General features: G+C 51.5%; 2 protein-coding genes across 2 annotated transcripts; one reads left to right on the forward strand and one right to left on the reverse strand.

Moving 5' to 3' along the window:
- The first annotated feature begins 1,635 nt into the window (after positions 1-1,635).
- Positions 1,636-2,408, forward strand: LOC100277223 (DUF3148 family protein). Its single transcript, NM_001351758.1, has 2 exons — positions 1,636-1,989; positions 2,062-2,408. Exons 1-2 carry the CDS (start codon positions 1,679-1,681, stop codon positions 2,195-2,197), a joined length of 447 nt encoding a protein of 148 aa, NP_001338687.1. The 5' UTR covers positions 1,636-1,678; the 3' UTR covers positions 2,198-2,408.
- Positions 2,409-2,718: 310 nt separating this feature from the next.
- Positions 2,719-5,284, reverse strand: LOC542646 (small basic membrane intrinsic protein2a). Its single transcript, NM_001112170.2, has 3 exons — positions 4,843-5,284; positions 3,875-4,135; positions 2,719-3,254 (listed from the first exon to the last, which is right to left on the reverse strand). Exons 1-3 carry the CDS (start codon positions 5,155-5,157, stop codon positions 3,081-3,083), a joined length of 750 nt encoding a protein of 249 aa, NP_001105640.1. The 5' UTR covers positions 5,158-5,284; the 3' UTR covers positions 2,719-3,080.
- Positions 5,285-25,753: the final 20,469 nt, after the last annotated feature.

Consider the following 25,753-nt stretch of genomic DNA (forward strand, 5'->3'; position numbering starts at 1 on the left):
AATCCCCAAATTCTTCGCTTCTCTTCGACTCTATGTCGATTAGAGGAGTCTAGGTCGGCCTGCCGAGCCTAGACATCTCCTAGGATATCTCCTCCCCGACGGGGTCCCTCCCGGGAGCGAGTTCCAGGCGCCGCCGGCGATCTTCCGCCGCCCCTGCGCACGCGCGGACCGTCCGACCGTCAGGCAGAAAACCCTAGCCTCGCACCAGGCTGCGGACCGTCCGCCCCTATGCAGAGAGTACCGTCGCTGGTTCGTGTTGAGTAATTGGCGTCCCAAAAAGGCGTCAACTGTGAGTTTTGCCCGGTTTAAATTATAGTGGTATAGACTACTGTCGGAGAGGGAATTCTCCGGCCGGGTGGCGGAGTGCACCCGCCCTAAATCCTAAGATGAGGAAGGGGTTTAAGCGTTTTGCCTGTCCTGCTAAGCGAACATCAAGCACATGAACACATGAGAGTTTAGAGTGGTTCGGGCCGCCGGAGCGTAACACCCTACTCCACTGTGTGTTGGATTGCTGTGGGAACTTGAGGGTCTAAGCCTCCAGATTGAGCTTGTGTTGTAACGTTGCATGCCTCCCTTTTTATAGCTAAAGGGGGACATGTACAAGAGTACTGAGCCCCGACATATGGGCCCAGGAACATAGCGGATGTAGCTACTAATATCTTCTGCAAGAGCAATCTTCTTGCGCCCTGACACCCGAGATCTGCATAGTCTCGACGTGCAGGGGGAAGCTTCTCGCATAAGGGATAAGTACAGTGCACCGCGCAGCATAGGCGTAATGTTTCGGCAACGGACTGGACAGGTGCGCCGTCTGCAGGGTGGCCCTGGCGCCGCCTGTCAGCGGAATGGACAGAACACAATTAATGCCGTGGGGGCACATCACCTGTCAGAAGGGTGGACAGGCGGCGTGTTCCCTCCACAATAAATGCGGAGGCCGCGCGGCTCAGAGCCCTTATGTCACGCTCCGCCGCTGGCCTACGTCACGGACAATCAGCCATGAGGCCGCATTAGACCTTCAGCCGAGCGGGGAGCGGAGGCGCTCCGGATAGAGCCTTGACACGCGTCAATACCAGACCTATGCCTAGGTTACGGCACTTCCTCTCCTGGGACCTTGTTATGGGTGGTCCGGAGCCCACTTGATAGGGTCCGAACCCTATCCAATGGCTCCGGGCTGCTTTACTTCGGAGGTCCGGGTTGTGCGCATAGGGGTCTTGCGCCTTCTGGGCCTGACGGCGTCGTCTCCGAGAACGCCACCTTAACTGCTCACGAAATACTCCTGGGGCAGTTCTCCACGTGGTTAAGAGTAGCCATGCAGACATCATACCTTTACATCGTAGTAAGGGGTGCAGACATCATACCTTTACATCGTAGTAAGGGGTATCCCTAATTTAGGGTACGGACAACTACTATTTCAGGATGACGGCGCAAAGCACATACTCTCTCAGGCTGAGACTAAACGAATGGATAAAGGATAACAAGGGAACAAAAGCAACGACACACGCAGCAACCGTTCGTTTCCCCAGTCATTGGCGCCACCGCCACTGCAGCGCGCAAGCACGCACGCACATTTCAATTCATCCAAAAAAAAAGTGAGTTCCCCATCATCTTCATCCATCCCGTCGGAGCCACACGTTGATTAGAGCGGCAGTTGAAGCGCCTAGCTGCACAAACAGTCTGCACAATGCCTGTTTGTTCCATTTGGTATAGCATGCCGCACCCGTTGCTCGCGGCAGTAAGTGCTGCCGTCTATTCGTCCTTCATCTCACCGCCGCGGCGTGTCCCAGCTTCTCTGGGACGACGGCGTCCTGCCGGCGTCGCCGTCCGGTGCGCGCCGAACGGCGGTGGCGTGCCCGCAGCGGGCGACACGAAAGCGAAGCTCAAGGTGGGCTCCCCGATCATCATCGTCGAGGCGCCTGTGATGCTCAAGACCGCCGCGTCGGTGCCGTCGCTCCGGCACAACAGCGGTCAGGTCAAGCCCGGCGACGTCGGAAGGTACCAGCTAGTTGCTCTAGCACATGACGATGGACCGTACACAGTGCCTTGATGGTGGTTTTGGTCGAGCAGGATCATGGCGCGGAAGCCCAAGGACGTCTGGGTCGTGCGGCTCGCCGTCGGCTCGTACCTGCTGGATGGCAAGTTTTTCAGTCCCTTGGATTCTGACAACGGAGATGATGGTGAGCCCCAGGCCCAGGATGAATGAGTGATCAATGCCTTAACGGTATGATTGAATCGCATGTTTACTCACATGTCGTGCAGACATGTCCATGCTTATATGCATGATTGCAATTTGCAATGTAAGGTCCATGATGTGTAACTTCTGCCGACAGCGAGTGATTACTATCTGTCTTATTATCAACTTATCATAGAGGGGAAACACAGCTTCAATATTCTAATTTTGAGTACAACCTCACTTTTTGCACAATCAAATAGAGATTGTTATCCTCAAATATCAGTGCGATGCCGCAATCAGATGATTACCGAAAGTTTGGCATCGGACCAGTTCTCGATCGAAGACCAACGAACAGCTTCGGGTACTTGGATGTCTTGCTGTTATTTTTTATGCACTGTTGCAGCTGGCAGGTATATAGACCTTCACCAGAAATCCAGGAATGTCCTTGCCAAATTTCAAAGGATTTGCAGGATTCTAAGGACCTTCCAGAAATATGCATCAGAAAATATTTCAATCGATCATTCACAGCGCAGACTGGTGGTTCGTTTTCCTGGAAACTAGATGAGACCTGCAATTTCCCATTATCATAGATAATGGAACTCAAGATACTTTCAACAATGCTGTGGAACATTAGTGTAGGTTGTGAGTCAACTCTGAGAAGCTTTAGCTTCCATATATACTGTTTCCAATACGACAATGTCTTGAATGGAAGCCTGGAGCAGTTGCTTACAAGCTTCTGCACAATCTAAGCTAAGCCAGATACAAGGAATACACATCAAGGAGACTTCACAGAAGCTGACCATGATAGGTTGCCATTTCTTAGATTAGCTTCGAAACATTTCGCCTTGTGTGTAGCCACAAGTTATCTGACTAAGAAGATGGTATGAAGCTCTAGCTCTAATTCAAGAATAGTCTATTCCTTCTTTATCTTGTTTTCATCTACCTTTTGCTCCTTGATCTTCTTCGGTTTAGTGAAGAAGGTCACCGCCCATACTCCCAGCAGGGTTGCTTGCAGGGGCGCCAGCCAATATACCAGTAGGTGGTCAAATGTTGTATGATCTCCTCGAGCATACGCCCAAGCAAAAGCCTAGAAGCGTATATGTACCAGAACATGCAATAATCAGAAAAATGAATTTGAGTTACTAATTTTCAAGAATTGCATGAACCAAGACAAACAATGAACGTCAGGTATAATACGAGCAAACATCTTATCATGAAGCCAGTTGTCATAATCTACAATGACTGTTGCAGAACAAACTTAACATAAAAAAGAATATGCACTACATCTTATAAGGCACACCATCATATAAACTGTTCTGCTGCATGATCCACCTGGCAACTACAAGATCACATACTATTTGCATGTGCCAAAGAGAAGAGTGCATAACTCGATCAATCATAATATGATGTGATAATACATGGGTATAAATATATCAGTATGCAAACTAAGAGGGTGCACACAATGTTGGAATCATAACAAATTTGGTGTTGGGCAGGCCTGGTGCAGCGATGAGAGCTGAATCACCGGGTCACAGGTTCGAAGGAGCTTCTCCACATTTGTAGGGAGAAGACTTATTTCGATATATCCCTTTCCCAAACCCCACAAGGTCTGCCCTTTTTTCAGTTTGATTCATAAGGAACAAACATTCAAATCCAAAAGGTTCATTTGTGTATTAAACATGTGCATGCCTCATGTGTAAGACTTACAGATGCAGGGTTCATAATCCCTCCAGTTATATCCGAGCTAAGGAGATGAATTGTGTTCTTCCAAATGCTTGTGATCCATGTCTTCATAAAGAAACTTTTCATCTCCTTCTTTTTCAGGGTCACCGATACCATAACAACCATGAAAGTTGCTAAGCCTTCAGCTAACGCACCATGATGAGCACCAACACTTAAGCGGGCTCCTTTACCCACATTAGGGAAAGTTACTTGAATGAGCTTTACTCCAAGAACCGCCCCAATCACCTGATAGTCATGGCGAATACGACAAAATTTAACAGACAAACACACAGATCCGTATCCATAAATAAACAGTCATAGCAGTTGACGGGATTAAAAAGGAAATGTCCATTACTGTATACTGTGAGTTTCAGACTTTCAGACACAGTGACAAAGATAATGGCTTATGGAATCAGCCATGTTGCGATGAATGAATGCTACAATAGTATTAGGGGGTGTTTGAATGCACTAAAGCTAATAGTTAGTTAGCTAAAAATATACTGGTAGAATTAGCTAGCTAATAAATAGTTAGCTAACTAGTAGCTAATTTACTAAAAATAGCTAATAGCTGAACTATTAGCTAGTGTGTTTGAATATCTCTAGCTAAATTTAGCTAACTATTATCTCTAGTGCATTCAAACACCCCCTTAGTATCCTTAGTATTTATGGTAATGATAGCTAGACTTGTGCGTTTTCTCTTTTTAGAAGTACACTGGATTAATTTTGAGAGAACCAAATTATATAACTAGTGTCTAGTGGTGACCGCTCAGTTTCTTATCCAGTTCAATACCTAGGCCAATCTTTGTTGATCAACCACATTCAACCAAATTACCAGATGGTGTTAGTGTTATAAGCTTCATTAGTAAATACACACCACCGATTGACCGAAGACCAATTCCAGCAAATAGAAGCACGACACAGATCCCGATCGCGGTGTAGTACAGGAACATCACCTGAGCTGGGATTCGCGCGAACGCGGTGAACAGGTACACGGCGGGTCCGCCGTGGGAGGCGAGCGCAGCGGCGAGGACGGTGAGCGGATTGTAGGAGGCCCCACCCGAGGCAGCCTCGAGCCAGGCGAAGAGGAACATGTATACGAGGGAGAGCGAGACCTTGACGGCCTCGGCCTCGGGCCGTCCCCCGAGGCCGAGTCCGCCGTAAACGAGCAGCTTGACCAGCGCGCCCGCGCAAACCCACGCGGCCGCCAGTGCCAGGTCACCCACCACCAGCCACGGACGGATGCGGGGGCGCGACGGCGCCGGTGACATGGCGGGTTCGGGTTGGGGGTCGGAGGATGGTAGCGGTGGTGCGCCGCTGGAGAGGGAATCTTGTGCCGGAGACTAGAAAGCAAGCCAGTAAGCCACCAATTAATCTAGGGGCGGATTACTTCGTTTTAGCCCTCCGCTGATTGGAAGTGGGACTCTAAAATGTGTTAGCAAGCCATGATTACCTGTCCACGTGATTAGCGGTAACAATGAGAAGAAAACCACTGCCGCATCTTGTCGTCACGTGCATTGAGCGTGGATAGAATAACGTCCCCCTTTGAGGATGTTGGTTGGCACACTTTTTTTTTTGAAAGATGTTTTCCTTTCCCGACAAATTGTCTTTACCTTTCAGAAGCAATGGGCTAAACACAAGGAGAAAAAAACCCACATATAAAAATGTCTTATTCAAATATCACTGCCGAATATTACTAGAAAGTGTTTGGTTTCTAGGGACTAATTTTTAGCCACTTTATTTTAGTCCCTAAATTGCCAATACGAAAACTTTCCGTATTTAACAATTTATATGAACTAAAATAGAATAAGATAGAGGAACTAAAAATTAGTCCCTAAAAACCAAACACCCCCTCATCTTGGAAAATGATGGAGATTCCAAGGAGATTTTAATTTCCAACCTAGCTTTTAATGATGAAAAATGTTGTACAGTCAATTTTTTATATACAATTGTTATGTAATTAAACTACAAAAAGTATTAAAATATTTGAGAACATATCAGTTATTTTTTGAGAACAATATCAGTTACATGTTGTCGGGGACCGTAATTAGGGGTACCCCCAATGCTCCTTAACCTAGCCGAAAAACATCTTCGGAACAAACCATCAACAACTAATGAGCACGGTTCAAGTCAGGGCCTCGTAGGACACGACCTCGCCTCGTCCGAGCCCAGCCTCGGGCGCAGACAATAGTCCCGGGCAAATTCACGCCTCGCCCGAGGGTCCTCTTTGTCAACAGGCGCACCCCCGTCTCACCCAAAGGCTAAGTGAGAGGGAATTAGGCTTACACCTAGTTCCTATATAATTTTGGTGGTTGAATTGCCCAACACAAATCTTTGGACTAACTAGTTTGCCCAAGTGTATAGATTATACAGGTGTAAAAGGTTCACACTCAGCCAATAAAAAGACCAAGTTTTGGATTCAATAAAGGAGCAAAGGGGCAACCGAGGGCACCCCTGGTCTGGCGCACCGGACTGTCCGGTGTGCCACCGGACAGTGAACAGTACCTGTCCGGTGCACCAGGGGACTCAGACTCCAACTCTTCACTCTCGGGAATTCTCGGAAGCCGGCGCGCTATAATTCACCGGACTGTCCGGTGTGCACCGGACATGTCCGGTGCGCCAACGAACCGCGGCCTCCGGAACTCGTCATCCTCGGGTTTTCACGACAGCCGCTCCGCTATAATTCACCGGACTGTCCGGTGTGCACCGGACTGTCCGGTGTGCCAGCGGAGCAACGGCTCTCTGCGGCGCCAACGGCTCCCTGCGCAGCATTAAATGCGCGCGCAGCGCGCGCAGACGTCAGGGCTGCCCATACCGATGCACCGGACATCAAACAGTGCATGTCCGGTGTGCACCGGACACCCAGGCGGGCCCACAAGTCAGAAGCTCCAACGGCTAGAATCCAACGGCAGTGGTGACGTGGCAGGGGCACCGGACTGTCCGGTGTGCACCGGACTGTCCGGTGCGCCATCGAACAGAAGCCTCCAGCCAACGGTCAAGTTTGGTGGTTGGGGCTATAAATACCCCAACCACCCCACATTCATGGCCATCCAAGTTTTCCAACTTCTAACCACTTACAAGAGCTAGGCACTCAATTCTAGACACATACAAAGAGATCAAATCCTCTCCAATTCCACTCAAGCCTTTAGTGACTAGCGAGAGAGATTTGCCGTGTTCTTTTGAGCTCTTGCGCTTGGATCGCATTCTTTCTTTCTCTTTTGCTCTTGTGATCAACACTCAATTGTAACCGAGGCAAGAGGCACCGATTGTGTGGTGGCCCTTGCGGGGAAGTTTTGTTCCCGGTTGATTGAGAAGAAGGAAAGCTCACTCGGTCCGAGGGACCGTTTGAGAGAGGGAAGGGTTGAAAGAGACCCGGCCTTTGTGGCCTCCTCAACGGGGAGTAGGTTTGCAAGAACCGAACCTCGGTAAAACAAATCCACATGTCACTCTCCTTATTTGCTTGCGATTTGTTTTGCGCCCTCTCGTGCGGACTCATTTATTATTACTAACGCTAACCCCGGCTTGTAGTTGTGATTATTTTTGTAAATTTCAGTTTCGCCCTATTCACCCCCCCCCCTCTAGGCGACTATCAATTGGTATCAGAGCCCGGTGCTTCATTAGAGCCTAACCGCTCGAAGTAATGTCGGGAGATCACGCCAAGAAGGAGATGGAGACCGGCGAAAAGCCCACTACAAGCTACGGGAGCACTTCATCGGAAGAGTCCCGCACCAAAAGGAGGGAGAAGAAGAAGAGCTCCTCAAACAAAGGGAAGGAGAAGAAATCTTCTTCTCACCACAAAGAGAAGAAGGAAAAGTCTTCTTCCCACAAGCCGCATCGGAAAGGCGACAAGCACAAGAGGATGAGGAAGGTGGTCTACTACGAGACCGACACTTCATCAACTTCTACCTCCGACTCCGATGCGCCCTCCGTCACCTCTAAGCGCCAAGAGCGCAAGAAGTATAGTAAGATCCCCCTACGCTACCCTCGCATTCCAAAACATACACCTTTACTTTCCGTCCCATTAGGCAAACCACCAACTTTTAATGGTGAAGATTATGCTATGTGGAGTAATTTGATGCGATTTCATCTAACCTCTCTCCACAAAAGAATATGGGATGTTGTTGAGTATGGTGTACAGGTACCATCAATAGGGGATGAGGACTATGACACGGACGAAGTGGCCCAAATCGAGCACTTCAACTCCCAAGCCGCAACCATCCTCCTTGCCTCCCTAAGCAAGGAGGAATACAACAAAGTACAAGGATTGAAGAACGCCAAGGAGATTTGGGACCTACTCAAGACGGCGCACGAGGGTGATGAACTCACCAAGATCACCAAGCGGGAAACGATCGAGGGGGAGCTCGGTCGCTTCCGTCTTCGCCAAGGGGAGGAGCCACAAGACATGTACAACCGGCTCAAGACCTTGGTGAACCAAGTGCGCAACCTCGGGAGCACAAAATGGGATGACCACGAAGTGGTTAAGGTTATTCTAAGAGCTCTTATTTTCCTTAACCCCACTCAAGTACAATTAATTCGTGGGAATCCTAGATATCCACTAATGACCCCCGAGGAAGTTATCGGGAATTTTGTGAGTTTTGAATGCATGATTAAGGGCTCCAAGAAGATCAACGAGCTTGACGAGCCTTCCACCTCCGAGGCGCAACCAGTGGCCTTTAAGGCAACGGAAGAGAAGAAGGAGGAGTCTACACCAAATAGACAACCAATTGACGCCTCCAAGCTCGACAATGAGGAGATGGCCCTAATCATCAAAAGCTTTAGGCAAATCCTCAAGCAACGGAAGGGGAAGGACTACAAACCTCGTTCCAAGAAGGTTTGCTACAAGTGTGGTAAGCCCGGTCACTTCATTGCAAAATGTCCTATGTCTAGTGACAGTGACAGGGGCGACGACAAGAAGGGAAGAAGAAAGGAGAAGAAGAAATACTACAAGAAGAAGGGCGGCGATGCCCATGTTTGTCGGGAGTGGGACTCCGACGAAAGCTCAAGCGACTCCTCCGACGACGAGGACGCCGCCAACATCGCCGTCACCAAGGGCCTTCTCTTCCCCAACGTCGGCCACAAGTGTCTCATGGCCAAGGACGGCAAAAAGAAGGTAAAATCAAGGTCCTCCACTAAATATGAAACATCTAGTGATGAGGATGATGACAAAAATGAGGAGGATAACTTGCGCATTCTTTTTGCTAACCTTAACATGGAACAAAAGGAAAAATTAAATGAACTAATTAGTGCCATCCATGAAAAGGATGATCTCTTGGACTCCCAAGAGGACTTCCTAATCAAGGAGAATAAGAAACATGTCAAGGTTAAAAATGCTTATGCTCTAGAAGTAGAAAAATGTAACAAATTATCTAGTGAGCTAAGCATGTGCCATGACACTATTGCCAACCTTAGAAGTGAAAATGCTAAATTAATTGCTAAGGTAGATTCTCATGTTTGCATTGATCCTAGAAATGATAATGTTGATTTACTTGCTAGGATTGATGAGTTAAATGTTTCCATTGCTAGCCTTAGAAATGAGAATGAGAAACTAATTGCTAAGGCTAAGGATTTTGATGTTTGCAATGCTACTATTTCCGACCTTAGAACTAAAAATGATATGTTGCATGCTAAGGTTGTTGAACTAAAATCTTGCAAACCCTCTACATCTAATGTTGAGCATATTTCCATTTGTACTAGATGTAGAGATATTAATGTTGATGCTATCCATGATCACCTAGCCTTAATTAATAAACAAAATGATCACATAGCTCAACTAAATGCTAAGATTAGAGAGCATGACTTAGAAAATGAAAAATTTAAATTGGCTAGAAGCATGCTCTATAATGGGAGACGTCCTGGCATCAAAGATGGCATTGGCTTCCAAAGGGGAGACAATGTCAAACTTAATGCCCCACCTAAAAATTTGTCTAACTTTGTCAAGGGCAAGGCTCCCATGCCTCAGGATAACGAGGGTTACATTTTGTACCCTGCCGGTTATCCCGAGAGCAAAATTAGGAGAATTCACTCTAGGAAGTCTCACTCTGGCCCTAACCATGCTTTTATGTATAAGGGTGAGACATCTAGCTCTAGGCAACCAACCCGTGCCAAGTTACCTAGAAAGAAAACTCCTAATGCATCAAATGATCATGCCATTTCATTTAAAACTTTTGATGCATCTTATGTACTTACTAGCAAATCCGGCAAGGTAGTTGCCAAATTTGTTGGGGGCAAGCACAAGGGTTCCAAGACTTGTGTTTGGGTACCCAAAGTTCTTGTATCTAATGCCAAAGGACCCAAAACAGTTTGGGTACCTAAAGTCAAGAACTAAATTTGTTTTGTAGGTTTATGCATCCGGGGGCTCAAGTTGGATACTCGACAGCGGGTGCACAAACCACATGACCGGGGAGAAAAGGATGTTCTCCTCATATGAGAAAAACAAAGATCCCCAACGAGCTATCACATTCGGGGATGGAAATCAAGGGTTGGTCAAAGGTTTGGGTAAAATTGCTATTTCACCTGACCATTCCATTTCCAATGTTTTTCTTGTTGATTCATTAGATTACAACTTGCTTTCTGTTTCCCAATTATGTCAAATGGGCTACAACTGTCTTTTTACTGATATAGGTGTCACTGTCTTTAGAAGAAGTGATGATTCAATAGCATTTAAGGGTGTGTTAGAGGGTCAGCTATACTTAGTAGATTTTGATAGAGCTGAGCTCGACACATGTTTAATTGCTAAGACTAACATGGGTTGGCTCTGGCACCGCCGACTAGCCCATGTTGGGATGAAGAATCTTCATAAGCTTCTAAAGGGAGAGCACATTTTAGGACTAACCAATGTTCATTTTGAGAAAGACAGGATTTGTAGCGCATGCCAAGCAGGGAAGCAAGTTGGCACTCATCATCCACACAAGAACATAATGACGACTGACAGGCCGCTAGAGCTCCTACACATGGATCTATTCGGCCCGATCGCTTACAAAAGCATCGGTGGGAGTAAGTACTGTCTAGTTATTGTGGATGATTATTCTCGCTTCACTTGGGTATTCTTTTTACAGGAAAAATCTCAAACCCAAGAGACCTTAAAGGGATTCTTGAGACGAGCTCAAAATGAGTTCGGCTTGAGGATCAAGAAAATAAGAAGCGACAACGGGACGGAGTTCAAGAACTCTCAAATTGAAAGCTTCCTTGAGGAGGAGGGCATCAAGCATGAGTTCTCTTCTCCCTACACGCCACAACAAAATGGTGTAGTGGAGAGGAAGAATCGAACTCTATTGGACATGGCAAGAACCATGCTTGATGAGTACAAGACACCGGACCGGTTTTGGGCCGAAGCGGTCAACACCGCCTGCTACGCCATCAACCGGTTATATCTTCACCGAATCCTCAAGAAGACATCATATGAACTCCTAACCGGTAAAAAGCCCAACATTTCATATTTTAGAGTTTTTGGTAGCAAATGCTTCATTCTTATTAAAAGAGGTAGAAAATCAAAATTTGCTCCTAAAACTGTAGAAGGCTTTTTACTTGGTTATGACTCAAACACAAGGGCATATAGGGTCTTTAACAAGTCCACTGGACTAGTTGAAGTCTCTTGTGACGTTGTGTTTGATGAAACTAACAGCTCTCAAGTGGAGCAAGTTGATCCTGATGAGATAGGTGAAGAACAGGCTCCATGTATCGCGCTAAGGAACATGTCCATCGGGGATGTGTGTCCTAAGGAATCCGAAGAGCCTCCAAGTACACAAGATCAACCATCCTCCTCCATGCAAGCATCTCCACCAACTCAAAATGAGGATGAGGCTCAAAATGATGAAGAGCAAAATCAAGAAGACGAGCCACCTCAAGATGATAGCAATGATCAAGGGGGAGATACAAATGATCAAGAAAAGGAGGATGAGGAAGAACCAAGACCGCCACACCCAAGAGTCCACCAAGCAATCCAACGAGATCACCCCGTCGACACCATCCTCGGCGACATTCATAAGGGGGTAACTACTCGATCTCGGGTTGCTCATTTTTGTGAACATTACTCTTTTGTTTCCTCCATTGAGCCACACAGGGTAGAGGAAGCTCTCCAAGATTCGGATTGGGTGGTGGCGATGCAAGAGGAGCTCAACAATTTCACGAGGAACGAGGTATGGCATTTAGTTCCACGTCCTAACCAAAATGTTGTAGGAACCAAATGGGTCTTCCGCAACAAGCAAGATGAGCATGGTGTGGTGACAAGGAACAAAGCTCGACTCGTGGCCAAAGGGTATTCACAAGTCGAAGGTTTGGATTTTGGTGAAACCTATGCACCCGTAGCTAGGCTTGAGTCAATTCGCATATTATTGGCCTATGCTACTTACCATGGCTTTAAGCTCTATCAAATGGACGTGAAAAGTGCCTTCCTCAACGGACCAATCAAGGAAGAGGTCTATGTTGAGCAACCTCCCGGCTTTGAAGACAGTGAGTACCCTAACCATGTCTATAGGCTCTCTAAGGCGCTTTATGGGCTCAAGCAAGCCCCAAGAGCATGGTATGAATGCCTAAGAGATTTCCTTATTGCTAATGGCTTCAAAGTTGGCAAGGCCGATCCTACACTCTTTACTAAAACTCTTGAAAATGACTTGTTTGTATGCCAAATTTATGTTGATGATATTATATTTGGGTCTACTAACGAGTCTACATGTGAAGAGTTTAGTAGGATCATGACACAGAAATTCGAGATGTCGATGATGGGGGAGTTGAAGTATTTTCTAGGATTCCAAGTCAAGCAACTCCGAGAGGGCACCTTCATTAGCCAAACGAAGTACACTCAAGACATTCTTGCTAAGTTTGGGATGAAGGATGCCAAACCCATCAAGACACCCATGGGAACTAATGGGCATCTCGACCTCGACACGGGAGGTAAGTCCGTGGATCAAAAGGTATACCGGTCGATGATTGGTTCATTGCTTTATTTATGTGCATCTCGACCGGACATTATGCTTTCCGTTTGCATGTGTGCAAGATTCCAATCCGACCCTAAGGAATCACACCTTACGGCCGTAAAACGAATCTTGAGATATTTGGCTTATACCCCTAAGTTTGGGCTTTGGTACCCCCGGGGATCCACATTTGATTTACTTGGTTATTCGGATGCTGATTGGGCGGGGTGCAAAATCAATAGGAAGAGCACATCGGGGACTTGCCAGTTCTTGGGAAGATCCTTGGTGTCTTGGGCTTCAAAGAAGCAAAATTCGGTCGCTCTTTCCACCGCCGAAGCCGAGTACATTGCCGCAGGACATTGTTGCGCGCAATTGCTTTGGATGAGGCAAACCCTGCGGGACTACGGTTACAAATTAACCAAAGTCCCTTTGCTATGTGATAATGAGAGTGCAATCAAAATGGCCGACAATCCCGTCGAGCATAGCCGCACTAAGCACATAGCCATTCGGTATCATTTTCTTAGGGATCACCAACAAAAGGGGGATATCGAGATTTCTTACATTAATACTAAAGATCAATTAGCCGATATCTTTACCAAGCCACTTGATGAACAATCTTTTACCAGACTTAGGCATGAGCTCAATATTCTTGATTCTAGAAATTTCTTTTGCTAAGCTTGCACACATAGCTCTTTTGAATACCTTTGATCATATCTCTTTTATATGCTATGACTAATGTGTTTTCAAGTTTATTTCAAACCAAGTCATAGGTATATTGAAAGGGAATTGGAGTCTTCGGCGAAGACAAAGGCTTCCACTCCGTAACTCATACTTCGCCACCACTCCGAGCAACTCTCTCTTCTTCGGGGGAGAAATGAGCATCAAGGAAAAGGACTTCATCCTTGGGGGAGAGAGTAAAAGCTCAAACGCAAAAGGACTTCGTCTTTGGTATAATCTTAACTCACTTATTTATGACCAAAGGGGAAGATTGCACACCGAGGGCTCTAATGATTCCGTTTTTGGCGATTCATGCCAAAAAGGGGGAGAAATGAGCCCAAAGCAAAAGGACCGCACCACCACCACCAAATTCAAAAACTTAGTGCTTTCCAAAAGTCTTTATCATTTGGTATTCTATTGTGTTCAAAAGGGGGAGAAAGTAGTATTTCAAAAATGGTATATCAAAACCCTCTTGAACACTAAGAGGTGGATCTCTTTTAGGGGGAGTTTTGTTTAGTCAAAGGAAAAGCATTTGAAACAGGGGGAGGAAATTTCAAATCTTGAAAATGCTTTTGCAAACTCTTATTTATTTACCTTTGACTATTTGCAAAAGATCTATGAAAAGGATTTACAAAAGGTTTTGCAAAAACAAAACAAGTGGTGCAAACGTGGTCCAAAATGTTATATAAGAAAGAAACATTCCTTGCATATCTTGTAAGTAGTTATATTGGCTCAATTCCAAGTAACCTTTTCACTTACATTATGCAAACTAGTTCAATTATGCACTTCTATATTTGCTTTGGTTTGTGTTGGCATCAATCACCAAAAAGGGGGAGATTGAGAGGGAATTAGGCTTACACCTAGTTCCTATATAATTTTGGTGGTTGAATTGCCCAACACAAATCTTTGGACTAACTAGTTTGCCCAAGTGTATAGATTATACAGGTGTAAAAGGTTCACACTCAGCCAATAAAAAGACCAAGTTTTGGATTCAATAAAGGAGCAAAGGGGCAACCGAGGGCACCCCTGGTCTGGCGCACCGGACTGTCCGGTGTGCCACCGGACAGTGAACAGTACCTGTCCGGTGCACCAGGGGACTCAGACTCCAACTCTTCACTCTCGGGAATTCTCGGAAGCCGGCGCGCTATAATTCACCGGACTGTCCGGTGTGCACCGGACATGTCCGGTGCGCCAACGAACCGCGGCCTCCGGAACTCGTCATCCTCGGGTTTTCACGACAGCCGCTCCGCTATAATTCACCGGACTGTCCGGTGTGCACCGGACTGTCCGGTGTGCCAGCGGAGCAACGGCTCTCTGCGGCGCCAACGGCTCCCTGCGCAGCATTAAATGCGCGCGCAGCGCGCGCAGACGTCAGGGCTGCCCATACCGATGCACCGGACATCAAACAGTGCATGTCCGGTGTGCACCGGACACCCAGGCGGGCCCACAAGTCAGAAGCTCCAACGGCTAGAATCCAACGGCAGTGGTGACGTGGCAGGGGCACCGGACTGTCCGGTGTGCACCGGACTGTCCGGTGCGCCATCGAACAGAAGCCTCCAGCCAACGGTCAAGTTTGGTGGTTGGGGCTATAAATACCCCAACCACCCCACATTCATGGCCATCCAAGTTTTCCAACTTCTAACCACTTACAAGAGCTAGGCACTCAATTCTAGACACATACAAAGAGATCAAATCCTCTCCAATTCCACTCAAGCCTTTAGTGACTAGCGAGAGAGATTTGCCGTGTTCTTTTGAGCTCTTGCGCTTGGATCGCATTCTTTCTTTCTCTTTTGCTCTTGTGATCAACACTCAATTGTAACCGAGGCAAGAGGCACCGATTGTGTGGTGGCCCTTGCGGGGAAGTTTTGTTCCCGGTTGATTGAGAAGAAGGAAAGCTCACTCGGTCCGAGGGACCGTTTGAGAGAGGGAAGGGTTGAAAGAGACCCGGCCTTTGTGGCCTCCTCAACGGGGAGTAGGTTTGCAAGAACCGAACCTCGGTAAAACAAATCCACGTGTCACTCTCCTTATTTGCTTGCGATTTGTTTTGCGCCCTCTCGTGCGGACTCATTTATTATTACTAACGCTAACCCCGGCTTGTAGTTGTGATTATTTTTGTAAATTTCAGTTTCGCCCTATTCACCCCCCCCTCTAGGCGACTATCACTAAGCTCGGGCGAACTTTGTCGCGCAGCGACCTCGACCGAATCGTCTTACCAATCGACCGTATCGCATGCACATTTAATGCAGGGATCACCTGACACCTTGTCCTGACACGCGTGGCTCAGTCGGCAAGGTCGAAGTGACCGCAGTCACTTCGCCCCTTTACTGACCGTTCTGACAGGAAAGCAGCACTGTTCACCCCGCTCCGGCAACTGTGCCAGCCACCAGGGAAAGGCTAACAACAGTCACGACCTCTCCCAAGTTCGGCCTCGGGCACAACAAGGAGCTCCGCCTCGCCCGACCCCAGGCCTCGGCCTTAGCTTCGGTCTCGGGAGAAGGTCTCCGCCTCGACCGACCCCGACCTCGGCCTCAGCCTCGGCCTCGGGAGAAGGACTCCGCCTCGCCCGACCTCAGTCTCGGCCTCGGAGGAGTCTCCGCCTCGCCCGACCTTAGCCTCGGCCTCGGAGGAGTCGCCGCCTCGCCCGACCTCGGCCTCAGATTAACTACGCTACTGGGGATCCATCATTACCCTACCCCTAGCTAGTTGCCTCAGGCTATGAAGGAACAAGACCGTAGTCCCATCTGGGTTACTCCGGTAACAGGTGATGATGCTTCCCCGCGTGCGCCCGTGACGTCGGTTGCTCTCAACCCCCTACGGAAGCAAGGAAACGTCAGCAGGATCCATACCGCACCGCCAGCTATGCTTCTACAGGGCTCAAGGCACTTCACCGACGGCCACGTTGGTACATCTACAGGGCTCAAGGCACTTCACCGACGACCACGTTAGTACATGTACAGGGCTCAAGGCACTTCACCGATGGCCACGTTGGTACATGTACAGGGCTCAAGGCACTTCTCCGCCAGCCACGTTAGCTCATAGCTACACCCCCATTGTACAGCTGGGCATCTCCTTGTATCTATAAAAGGGGATGTCCAGGGCCTTCCAACAGAAGGAGGGAGAGGGGGAACGGGGAGAAACGCACGTACGAACACACGGACGTACGACGCTGACGAGTGGAGGTAGGCAGAGTAGGAGAGATGCGGTAGAGGCAGACTCAGACAGCTCGCCTCAAGGCCGAACCCTCTCTCTCTCTCTCTCTCTCTCTCTCTCTCTCGCTCTCCCGCAACGCTTGTAACCCCTACTACGAGCACCCCGGTGCAAGATAACATAAGCCTCATTTCCCTCTTGTGTTCCATCTTGCATCAACCCATCTGGGTAGGGACACGCAGCGACAAATTTACTGGTCGGTTGACAGTCCTTACGGGTCCGAAACGCCGACAGTTGGCGCGCCAGGTAGGGGCCTGCTGCTTGTTAACAAATACTTTCCCATTGAGTTCCAGATGGGTAGCTTTTAGCAGCCTCTTCAGCCGGGACGGTGCTCCGCTTTGGGAGTCTCGAGTTCATGTCCCTCGACGGCAGCTACGACATGGTGCTCCTCCCCTCACAGCACGGCAACAACGACGGTCGTCAGCTCGCCCGACAGCGGCGAACTCGACGACGACTTCCTCCCGCGGCGGAAGAGGAACACCCGGGTTTGCCCCGCCACCCTCCTCGCTGGAGGAGGAGGAGACGGGGAAACCGTGGCCAGGCAGGAGGCGGCACCTCGTCGGCTGTCGGACCAGAGCGAGTCGATGACGCCGGCGCCCCTGTGGGGGACATGTTGGGTGTTGTCCTCGCACCTGAGACAATGGCGGGTGTCACTTCCCCTCAACGTGCCAACCCCAAGCGGACTGATGACGCCAGCACCCTCACGATGGATTTGTTGGGCGTTAGCCTCGTACCTGAGATAACGGTGCAGTCCGTCCCCGATGCGACTTCGCCACCGTCCATCAACCAAGAGGTACTATTCGTTTTTCATCCTGTTCCCTTTAGATTCAGCTTCGATCCACCAAGCGACCCCGCTTCAGTGAGCGCTTTCGCTAGGGCATATCCTGACCTTCCGGGGTACCATATGTGGTCAACTTGGGACCGACTGACGACCGTCTCAACCTCCGGACCCACGGGTTCTGAGGAACAGGACGACCCCGACGTCAGTTGGGATCTCTCCGGACTCCGTGATCCCGGTGCCATGCGTGACTTCATGTTCGCATGTGACCACTGCCTCTCCGGCTGCTCTGATGATGGCCACAGCCTTGACGACGAGGGTTGCGACCCAACTCGTGAGTGCTACCACATCGATCAGGAGGATCACGGCGGAGAAAACCACCTTGGTATGCCAGGAAGTGACGGCGCCCTTGCACCTGCGTCTCGCGCTAAGATCCCGTGGGAGCTAGCTGTGGTCCAAGTCCCTGCGGGGGGTCAGGACACACAGCTTGAGCAACTCCACGAGATGCAGGCCAAGCTCGACGAAGAAGCAGGGCGGCTTGTGCAGCTCCGACAAAACATCGAGCAGGAGTGGGCAGGCCGGGCACACGCCGGAGGAGCACGTCATCGGCCCAGGACGTCCAGCGCCGCATTGTTGACGATGCCAGGGTGATGCCGCCCCGGCCTTCGACGGGGCTGGCCAGAACCTAGCTGCAGCGGCGATGCTACTTCAAACAATACCGGAGCCATCCACCACCGAGGGGCGACGTATCCAAGGCGAGCTCAAGAGCCTCCTGGAAGACGCCGCTGTCCGACAAGCCAAGAGCTCTGCCTCCCGGAGGCGAGGAGACCCCTCGGAGCATCACGCAACGCCCTCCCGACGCATGTGGGAGGCCTCGGTCCACACCGAGCGCACACGGGACGAGACGCCTACAGCTCCGGATCGCCTCGGCGACGAGCAGCACTGCCGCGACCATCGAGCCCGACTCGAGGAAAGGGTGCGCCGAGGCTGCCACCCCAGGTGCGGGGGACGCTACGACAGTGAGGAGGATCGGAGTCCCTCGCCCGAGCCACCAGGTCCGCGAGTCTTCAGCCGGGCCATACGACGAACGTCGTTCTCGGCCCGGTTCCGAGCCCCGATTACCATCACCAAGTACTCAGGGGAGACAAGGCCGGAGTTGTGGCTTGCGGACTACCGGCTGGCATGCTAGTTGGGAGGGACGGACGACGACAACCTCATCATCCACAACCTCCCCCTTTTCCTCTCCAACGCTGTCCGGGCCTGGCTGGAGCATCTACCTCCTGCGCAGATCTCCGACTGGGACGACCTGGTCAAGGCTTTCGCAGGAAATTTCCAAGGTACGTACGCCCTGGGAACTCATGGGATCTCCGAAGCTGCCGCCAGCAGCTAGGGGAATCCCTGCGAGAGTACATTCGACGGTTTTCAAAGCAGCGCACCGAGCTGCCCAACATCACCGACTCGGATGTCATCGGAGCTTGCCTCGCCGGCACCACTTGCCAGGACCTGGTGAGTAAACTAGGACGCAAGACTCCCACCAAGGCAAGCGACTTGATGGACATCGCCACCAAGTTCGCCTCTGGTCAGGAGGCGGTCGAAGCCATCTTCCGGAAGGACAAGCAGCCTCAGGGAGGGCAGAAGGAAGACGCCCCCGAGGCGTCGCCCAGCGTGGCACGAAGAAGAAGGCCAAGAAGAAGGCGCAGGCAAAGCGCAACGTCGTCGACGCGGATCTCGTCGCTGCTACCGAGCACAGGAACCCTCGGAAGCCTCCCAGGGGAGCCAACGCGTTCAACAAGATGCTCAAGGAGTCGTGCCCCTATCACAGGGGTCCCGTCAAGCACACCCTTGAAGAGTGCGACATGCTCCGGTGCTACTTCAACAAGGCTGGACCCTCGACAGAAGGTGGCAAAGACCAAGGCAACAACAAGAAGGGGGAGACAAGGAAGAGGAGTTCCCGCAGGTGCACAACTGCTTCATGATCTACGACGGACAGGTGGCGAACGCCTCGGCTCGGCACCGCAAGCAGGAGCGCCGGGAGGTCTGCTAGGTGAAGGTAGCGGCGCCGATCAACCTAGACTGGTCCGACAAGCCCATCACCTTCAACCAAGGCGACCACCCTAACTACGTGTCGAGCCCAGGAAGGTACCCGCTCGTCGTCGATCCGATCATCGGCAACGTTAGGCTCTCCAAGGTCCTCATGGACGGAGGCAGCAGCCTCAACATCATCTACCCCGAGACCCTGGAGCTCTTGGGGGTTGATTGGTCCGAAATCCGAGCTGGTGCAGCACCCTTCCACGGGATCGCACCTGGAAAGCGTATCCTGCCCCTCAGACAGATTGACTTACCCGTCTGCTTTGGAACCCCCTCCAACTTACGAAAGGAAACCCTCACCTTCGAGGTAGTTGGGTTCCGAGGGACCTATCACGCGGTGCTGGGAAGACCGTGCTACGCCAAGTTCATGGCCATCCCCAACTACACCTACCTCAAGCTCAAGATGCCTGGCCCTAAGGGAGTCATCATCGTCGGACCCACGTACCGCCACGCTTACGAGTGCGACGTGGAATGCGTGGAGTACACCGAGGCCCTCGCCGAGTCTGAAGCCCTCATCGCCGACCTGGATTGTCTCTCCAAAGAAACGCCCGATGCGAAGCGGCGCGCCGGCAACTTCGAACCGGCCGAGGCAGTTAAGTCCGTCTCCATCGACCCGGCAATGATGCCAGCAAGAAAGTCAGGATCGGCTCTGAGCTCGACCCCAAATAGGAAGCAGTGCTCATCGACTTTCTCCGCGCAAACGCCGAAGTTTTTGCGTGGAGTCCTTCGGACATGCCCGGCATACCAGGGGATGTCGCCAAGCACTCACTGGACATTCGAGCCGGTGCCCGACCCGTGAAGCAGTCCCTGCGCCACTTTGATGAAGAAAAGTGCAGGGCCATAGGCGAGGAGGTCCACAAGCTAATGGCTGTAGGGTTCATCAAAGAGGTATTCCATCCCAAATGGTTAGCTAACCCTCTGCTTGTAAAGAAAAAAGGTGGGAAATGGAGGATGTGCGTAGACTACACTGGTTTAAACAAAGCATGTCCAAAGGTTCCCTACCCTCTGCCTCGCATTGATCAAATTGTGGACTCCACTGCTGGGTGCGAAACCCTGTCTTTCCTCGACGCCTATTCAGGTTATCACCAAATCAAGATGAAAGAATCCGACCAGCTCATGACTTCTTTCATCACACCCTTTGGCATGTATTGCTATACTACAATGCCATTTGGTTTGAGGAATGCAGGTGCCACCTACCAAAGGTGCATGAACCATGTGTTCGGAGAACACATCGGCAGAACGGTCGAGGCTTATGTCGATGACATCGTTGTCAAGACAAGGAAAGCCTCCGACCTCCTCTCCGACCTCGAAGCAACTTTCGGGTGCCTGCGCGCAAAGGGCGTAAAACTCAATCCCGAGAAGTGTGTCTTCGGAGTCCCCCGAGGCATGCTCCTAGGGTTCATCGTCTCCGAACGAGGCATCGAGGCCAACCCGGAGAAGATTGCGGCCATCACCAACATGGGGCCCATCAAAGACTTGAAAGGAGTACAAAGGGTCATGGGATGCCTTGCGTCTCTGAGCCGCTTCATCCCGCGCCTCGGCGAGAAAGGATTGCCCTTGTACCGCCTCTTAAGGAAGGCCGAGCGCTTCACTTGGACCCTAAGGCCGAAGAAGCCCTCGGAAACTTAAAGTCACTCCTTACTAATGCACCCATCTTGGTGCCCCCTGCTGCGGGAGAAGCTCTCTTGATTTACATAGCCGCAACCACTCAGGTGGTCCCCGCCGCGATCGTAGTCGAGAGACGAGAAGAGGGACATGCACTGCTCATCCAGAGGCCGGTCTACTTCATCAGCAAGGTGCTATCCGAGACCAAGATCTGCTACCCACAAATTCAGAAGCTACTGTACGTAGTAATTCTAACATGGCGAAAGTTGCGACACTACTTCGAGTCTCATCTGGTGACTGTGGTGTCATCCTTCCCCCTGGGAGAGATCATCCAGTGCCGAGAGACCTCGGGTAGGATAGCAAAATGGGCAGTGGAACTCATGGGCGAAACACTTTCATTCGCTCCTCAGAAGGCCATAAAATCTCAAGTCTTAGCAGACTTCTTGGCTGAATGGGTTGACACCCAATTGCCGACAGCTCCAATACAGCCCGAACTTTGGACCATGTACTTCGATGGGTCGCTTATGAAAACAGGAGCAGGTGCTGGCTTGCTTTTCATCTCACCCCTCGGGAAACATGTGCACTACGTACTGCGCCTCCATTTTCCGGCGTCAAACAACGTGGCCGAGTACGAAGCCTTGGTTAATGGACTACACATCACCGTCGAGCTACGGGTTCGGCGCCTCGACGCTCGTGGCGACTCGCAGCTTGTCATTGACCAGGCCATGAAGAACTCCCACTGCCACGATCGAAAAATGGAGGCCTATTGCGATGAAGTTCAGCGCCTGGAAGACAAGTTCTACGGGCTGGAGCTCAACCATGTTGCTCGACGGTACAACGAGACCGTGGATGAGCTGGTGAAAACAGCCTCGAGGCGAACGACGGTTCCCCCGGACGTCCTCTCCAGGGACATATATCAACCATCCGTCAAACTCGACGACGCGCCCGAACCCGAGGAGACCTCGGCCCAGCCCGAGGTACCCTCGGTCGCCGAGGGCGAGGCCCTGCGTGTTGAGGGAGAACAGAACGGGGTTGCGCCAAACCAAAACTGACAGACCCCGTACCTGTAATATCTCCTCCGAGGAGAGCTACCCCTCGACAAGGCCGAAGCTCGGCGACTGGCTCGGCGCGTCAAGTCGTTCGTTTTACTGGGTGATGAAAGGGAGTTGTACCACCGCAGCCCCTCAGGCATTCTCCAACGATGCATATCCACTGCCCAAGGACAAGAGTTGTTACAAGAAATACACTCGGGGGCTTGCGGTCACCATGCAGCACCTCGAGCCCTCGTGGGAAACGCTTTCCGACAAGGGTTCTACTGGCCAACCGCGATGGCCGACGCCACTAGGATTGTACGCTCTTGCCGAGGGTGTCAATTCTACGCGAGACAGACACACCTGCCCACTCAGGCCCTCCAGACGATACCTATCACTTGGCCGTTTGCCGTGTGGGGTCTGGACCTCGTTGGTCCCTTGCAGAAGGCACCTAGGGGCTTCACGCACCTGCTAGTCGCCATCAACAAATTCTCCAAGTGGATCGAGGTTCGACCCTTAATCAGCATCGGGTCCGAGCAGGCGGTGGCGTTCTTCAGAAATATCATTCATCGCTTTGGGGTCCCAAACTCAATCATCATCGACAATGGCACGCAGTTCACTGGGAAAAAGTTCCTGGACTTCTGTGAGGACCACCACATCCGTGTGGACTGGGCCGCTGTAGCTCACCCAACGACAAATGGGCAGGTGGAGCGCGCCAACGGTATGATTTTGCAGGGACTAAAACCGAGGATCTACAACGACCTCAACAAGTTTGGCAAGCGGTGGATAAAAGAACTACCCTCGGTGGTTTGGAGTCTGAGGACGACGCCGAGCTGGGCCACGGGTTTCTCGTCGTTTTTCCTAGTCTATGGGGCCGAGGCCATCTTACCCACAGACTTGGAATACGGTTCCCCGAGGACAAAGGCTTATGACGACCAAGGCAACCAGACCAGCCGAGAGGATCCATTGGACCAACTGGAAAAGGCTCGGGACGTGGCCTTACTACACTCAGCGTGGTATCAGCAGTCCCTGCGATGCTACCACGCCCGAAGGGTTCGGCCCCGAGACTTCCAAGTGGGATACTTGGTACTTCGCTGCGACAAGACGCCCGAGGGCGCCACAAGCTTACCCCTCCCTGGGAAGGGCCATTCATCATCGCTAAAGTTTTGAAGCCCGGGACATACAAGCTGGCCAACGATCAAGGCGAGGTCTACAACAACGCTTGGAACATCGAACAACTACGTCGCTTTTACCCTTAAAATGTTTCAAGTCGTTCATGTATCTCGCTTTCTTTACATGCATAAATAAAGTCTAGCTATCAAGGAAGGATCAGCCTTGCCTCGGCAAAGCCCGACCCTCCCTCAGGGGCTAGAAGGGGGGAACCCCCTCTGCGTCAAAATTTTCCTCGGAAAATTTTTTCCACCAAAACGACTTTCGTGCCTTTCGACTATATCGATGGCGGTGTCCTAAAGACGAGCAAGAGTGACCTTGAGCGGCAAGGCCGACCGAGCTGAGGGACTCCTACGCCTCCGGGATACGGATACCTTACTTGTCACCTTCCGCGAAAGGTAACTCACGCTCGGATAAGTGATTCTGCTACCGACGAACAGGTCTTAATGCTCGAAACAAGAGGAAAGAAGCACGACTTTATACCCCAAATGTTCAGGCCTCAGCAGCCACAAAGAACAAACACACGTATTCGGGATAACTATGCTATGTAGATGTCGGCAGCACCCTCGGTGGCTTTCCCGACCTACAACAGATATCTCGGTACTTGGAGCAATTACATTTTTGCTCTTACATTCCCTATAGGACCCAGTTTCATTCCCGCAGGAATGAACAACCTCCATACCGGAGGGGCTACGAGATAACGAGCTCCAAGCAGCTCGCCGGCGACCACTGCACCAGCAGCAACGACCTCCGCCTCAGGCGGCTAGACAACAGCTCACTACTGTGAAAAGGCCCTCGTCCCCGTCCCCCATCCGAGGGGCAAGGACAAGCCATTAAAGCCCAAGAGCCGGAGGTCCGCCCGCGGGTAGCACCGACGGTCTCGTCGGCAGAGGCAACCACCTCGGCGGTGGGAAGCCTCACCCATGGCAGCCACCACCACCTCAGCACCGACGACAGCGGCCACCTGCGCCTCAAAGTGCACCGACAGGTCCTCACTCCCGTCCTCGCCACGGGAGCGAGGACAGGACCATCCGGGGACGCCGACACCGCCCCCGCGGCGTACGATGTCTTGTACTCCCCCTCCTGATGTGGTCGGCCGCGCAGGACGAGCTAAGGACGTGGGGGACTTGCGCACGGCGCGACCGTCGCCCGTGCGGTGGACGGACTGTCGCACCCCGACCAGGCAGCAGCAGTTCGCGTTCCCCCGCGTAGCTGGAGGACGTCTCCTCCGCAGGGCTGGAGAACACCCTTCTCCCCCGAATGCTGAAGGAAGAAGCGGGTCGCCGGCCCGTGCGGAAAGCAGGCCCCCAGCTCGGTGCACCCTCCTCCCCAGCACGGATGATGAAAATCCTTGAAGCTAGGGGCAGGGCAGAGGCCGCAGCCTGGCTTGCTTCTCCCCACCACAAGGCTAGTGATCATCCCTACGGATGACCATTAGTGGGGGAACGCAGCCGGGCTGCATGATAAAAATCCTTGAAGCCGAGCAACGACTGGAGAGCGCCGCCCCCCACGGGGTCGCGCTCCTCCAACAACAGCAAGAAGAAGGCAACACAGGTGCACCCCATCTGGGGGCTCAGAAGGGGGAAAGACGCGATGAACGCGAGGAGTGTGAAGGCATGGCTATCGCCCGGGGGGTCGATCCCTTTTTAAAGGCAGACCTCCTCACTCGCACCCCCAAGCGCCACGGGCAAAATCTCCACCGACGCGCTCCAGGGTTCTCACCCTCCGATGCGGGGGCTGGGTCCCACACGTCATGCGAGCTGACCCGAAACCAACGGTCAGAAGGGCGGACCGCCACGCAGGAAGCATGCAACCGCACCACGGTTGTGCACCCTTTCTTCTTCGTCGCATCCAGCGGTCCAGCATGGAGGCCCGGGCCCACATGTCATGTAACCGGCGCAACGGTTACTACGTACAAGGAAACCGCACCGCCACTCGCTCCAATGTCGCGTCTTCTCGACTGCAGAACCAGTGCCGCGACTCGAGGCAGCCCTACGCGTGACCCAACAGTGCCAATTGAGTGCAACAATCACGGGTCAGCCAGCCGCGGGGATAGGCACGACGATTGATATGACCAGAGGCGGACCGGCAGTAATTGCAGCAACAGACGGGCGGAAGCAGCAGTCCAATCACCTACAGGTTCGCATCCTCTCCCGAAACGGCAGGGGAGCCCTCTCCCGCAGCATAAAAAACGACGCACCCGTGTTCCGTTCCTCGAACGACTCGCGCACGTGCAATAGACGCCCCGCGAATCGCCCGTCCCGTCGCATTAACTCCTTGGCAGGGCAAGCGACACCTCCGGCAGGAGAAGCGGGCGCCGTTTCACCTCCGTCATGATGACCGCGTCAAAAAAGGTGCGCCA

This window comes from Zea mays, chromosome 1, assembly GCF_902167145.1.
Source record: "Zea mays cultivar B73 chromosome 1, Zm-B73-REFERENCE-NAM-5.0, whole genome shotgun sequence".
Taxonomy (NCBI): domain Eukaryota; kingdom Viridiplantae; phylum Streptophyta; class Magnoliopsida; order Poales; family Poaceae; genus Zea; species Zea mays.

Bases quoted from the DNA above. Each gene is read 5' to 3' on its own strand.
- LOC542646 (NM_001112170.2), bottom strand. From the start codon at position 5,157: ATGTCACCGGCGCCGTCGCGCCCCCGCATCCGTCCGTGGCTGGTGGTG. The intron at 4,136-4,842 runs GTGATGTTCCTG...CATGACTATCAG, and splicing joins TCGCGCGAATCCCAGCTCAG to GTGATTGGGGCGGTTCTTGG. The intron at 3,255-3,874 runs GTAAGTCTTACA...ATACGCTTCTAG, and splicing joins GGATTATGAACCCTGCATCT to GCTTTTGCTTGGGCGTATGC.
- LOC100277223 (NM_001351758.1), top strand. From the start codon at position 1,679: ATGCCTGTTTGTTCCATTTGGTATAGCATGCCGCACCCGTTGCTCGCG. The intron at 1,990-2,061 runs GTACCAGCTAGT...TTGGTCGAGCAG, and splicing joins AAGCCCGGCGACGTCGGAAG to GATCATGGCGCGGAAGCCCA.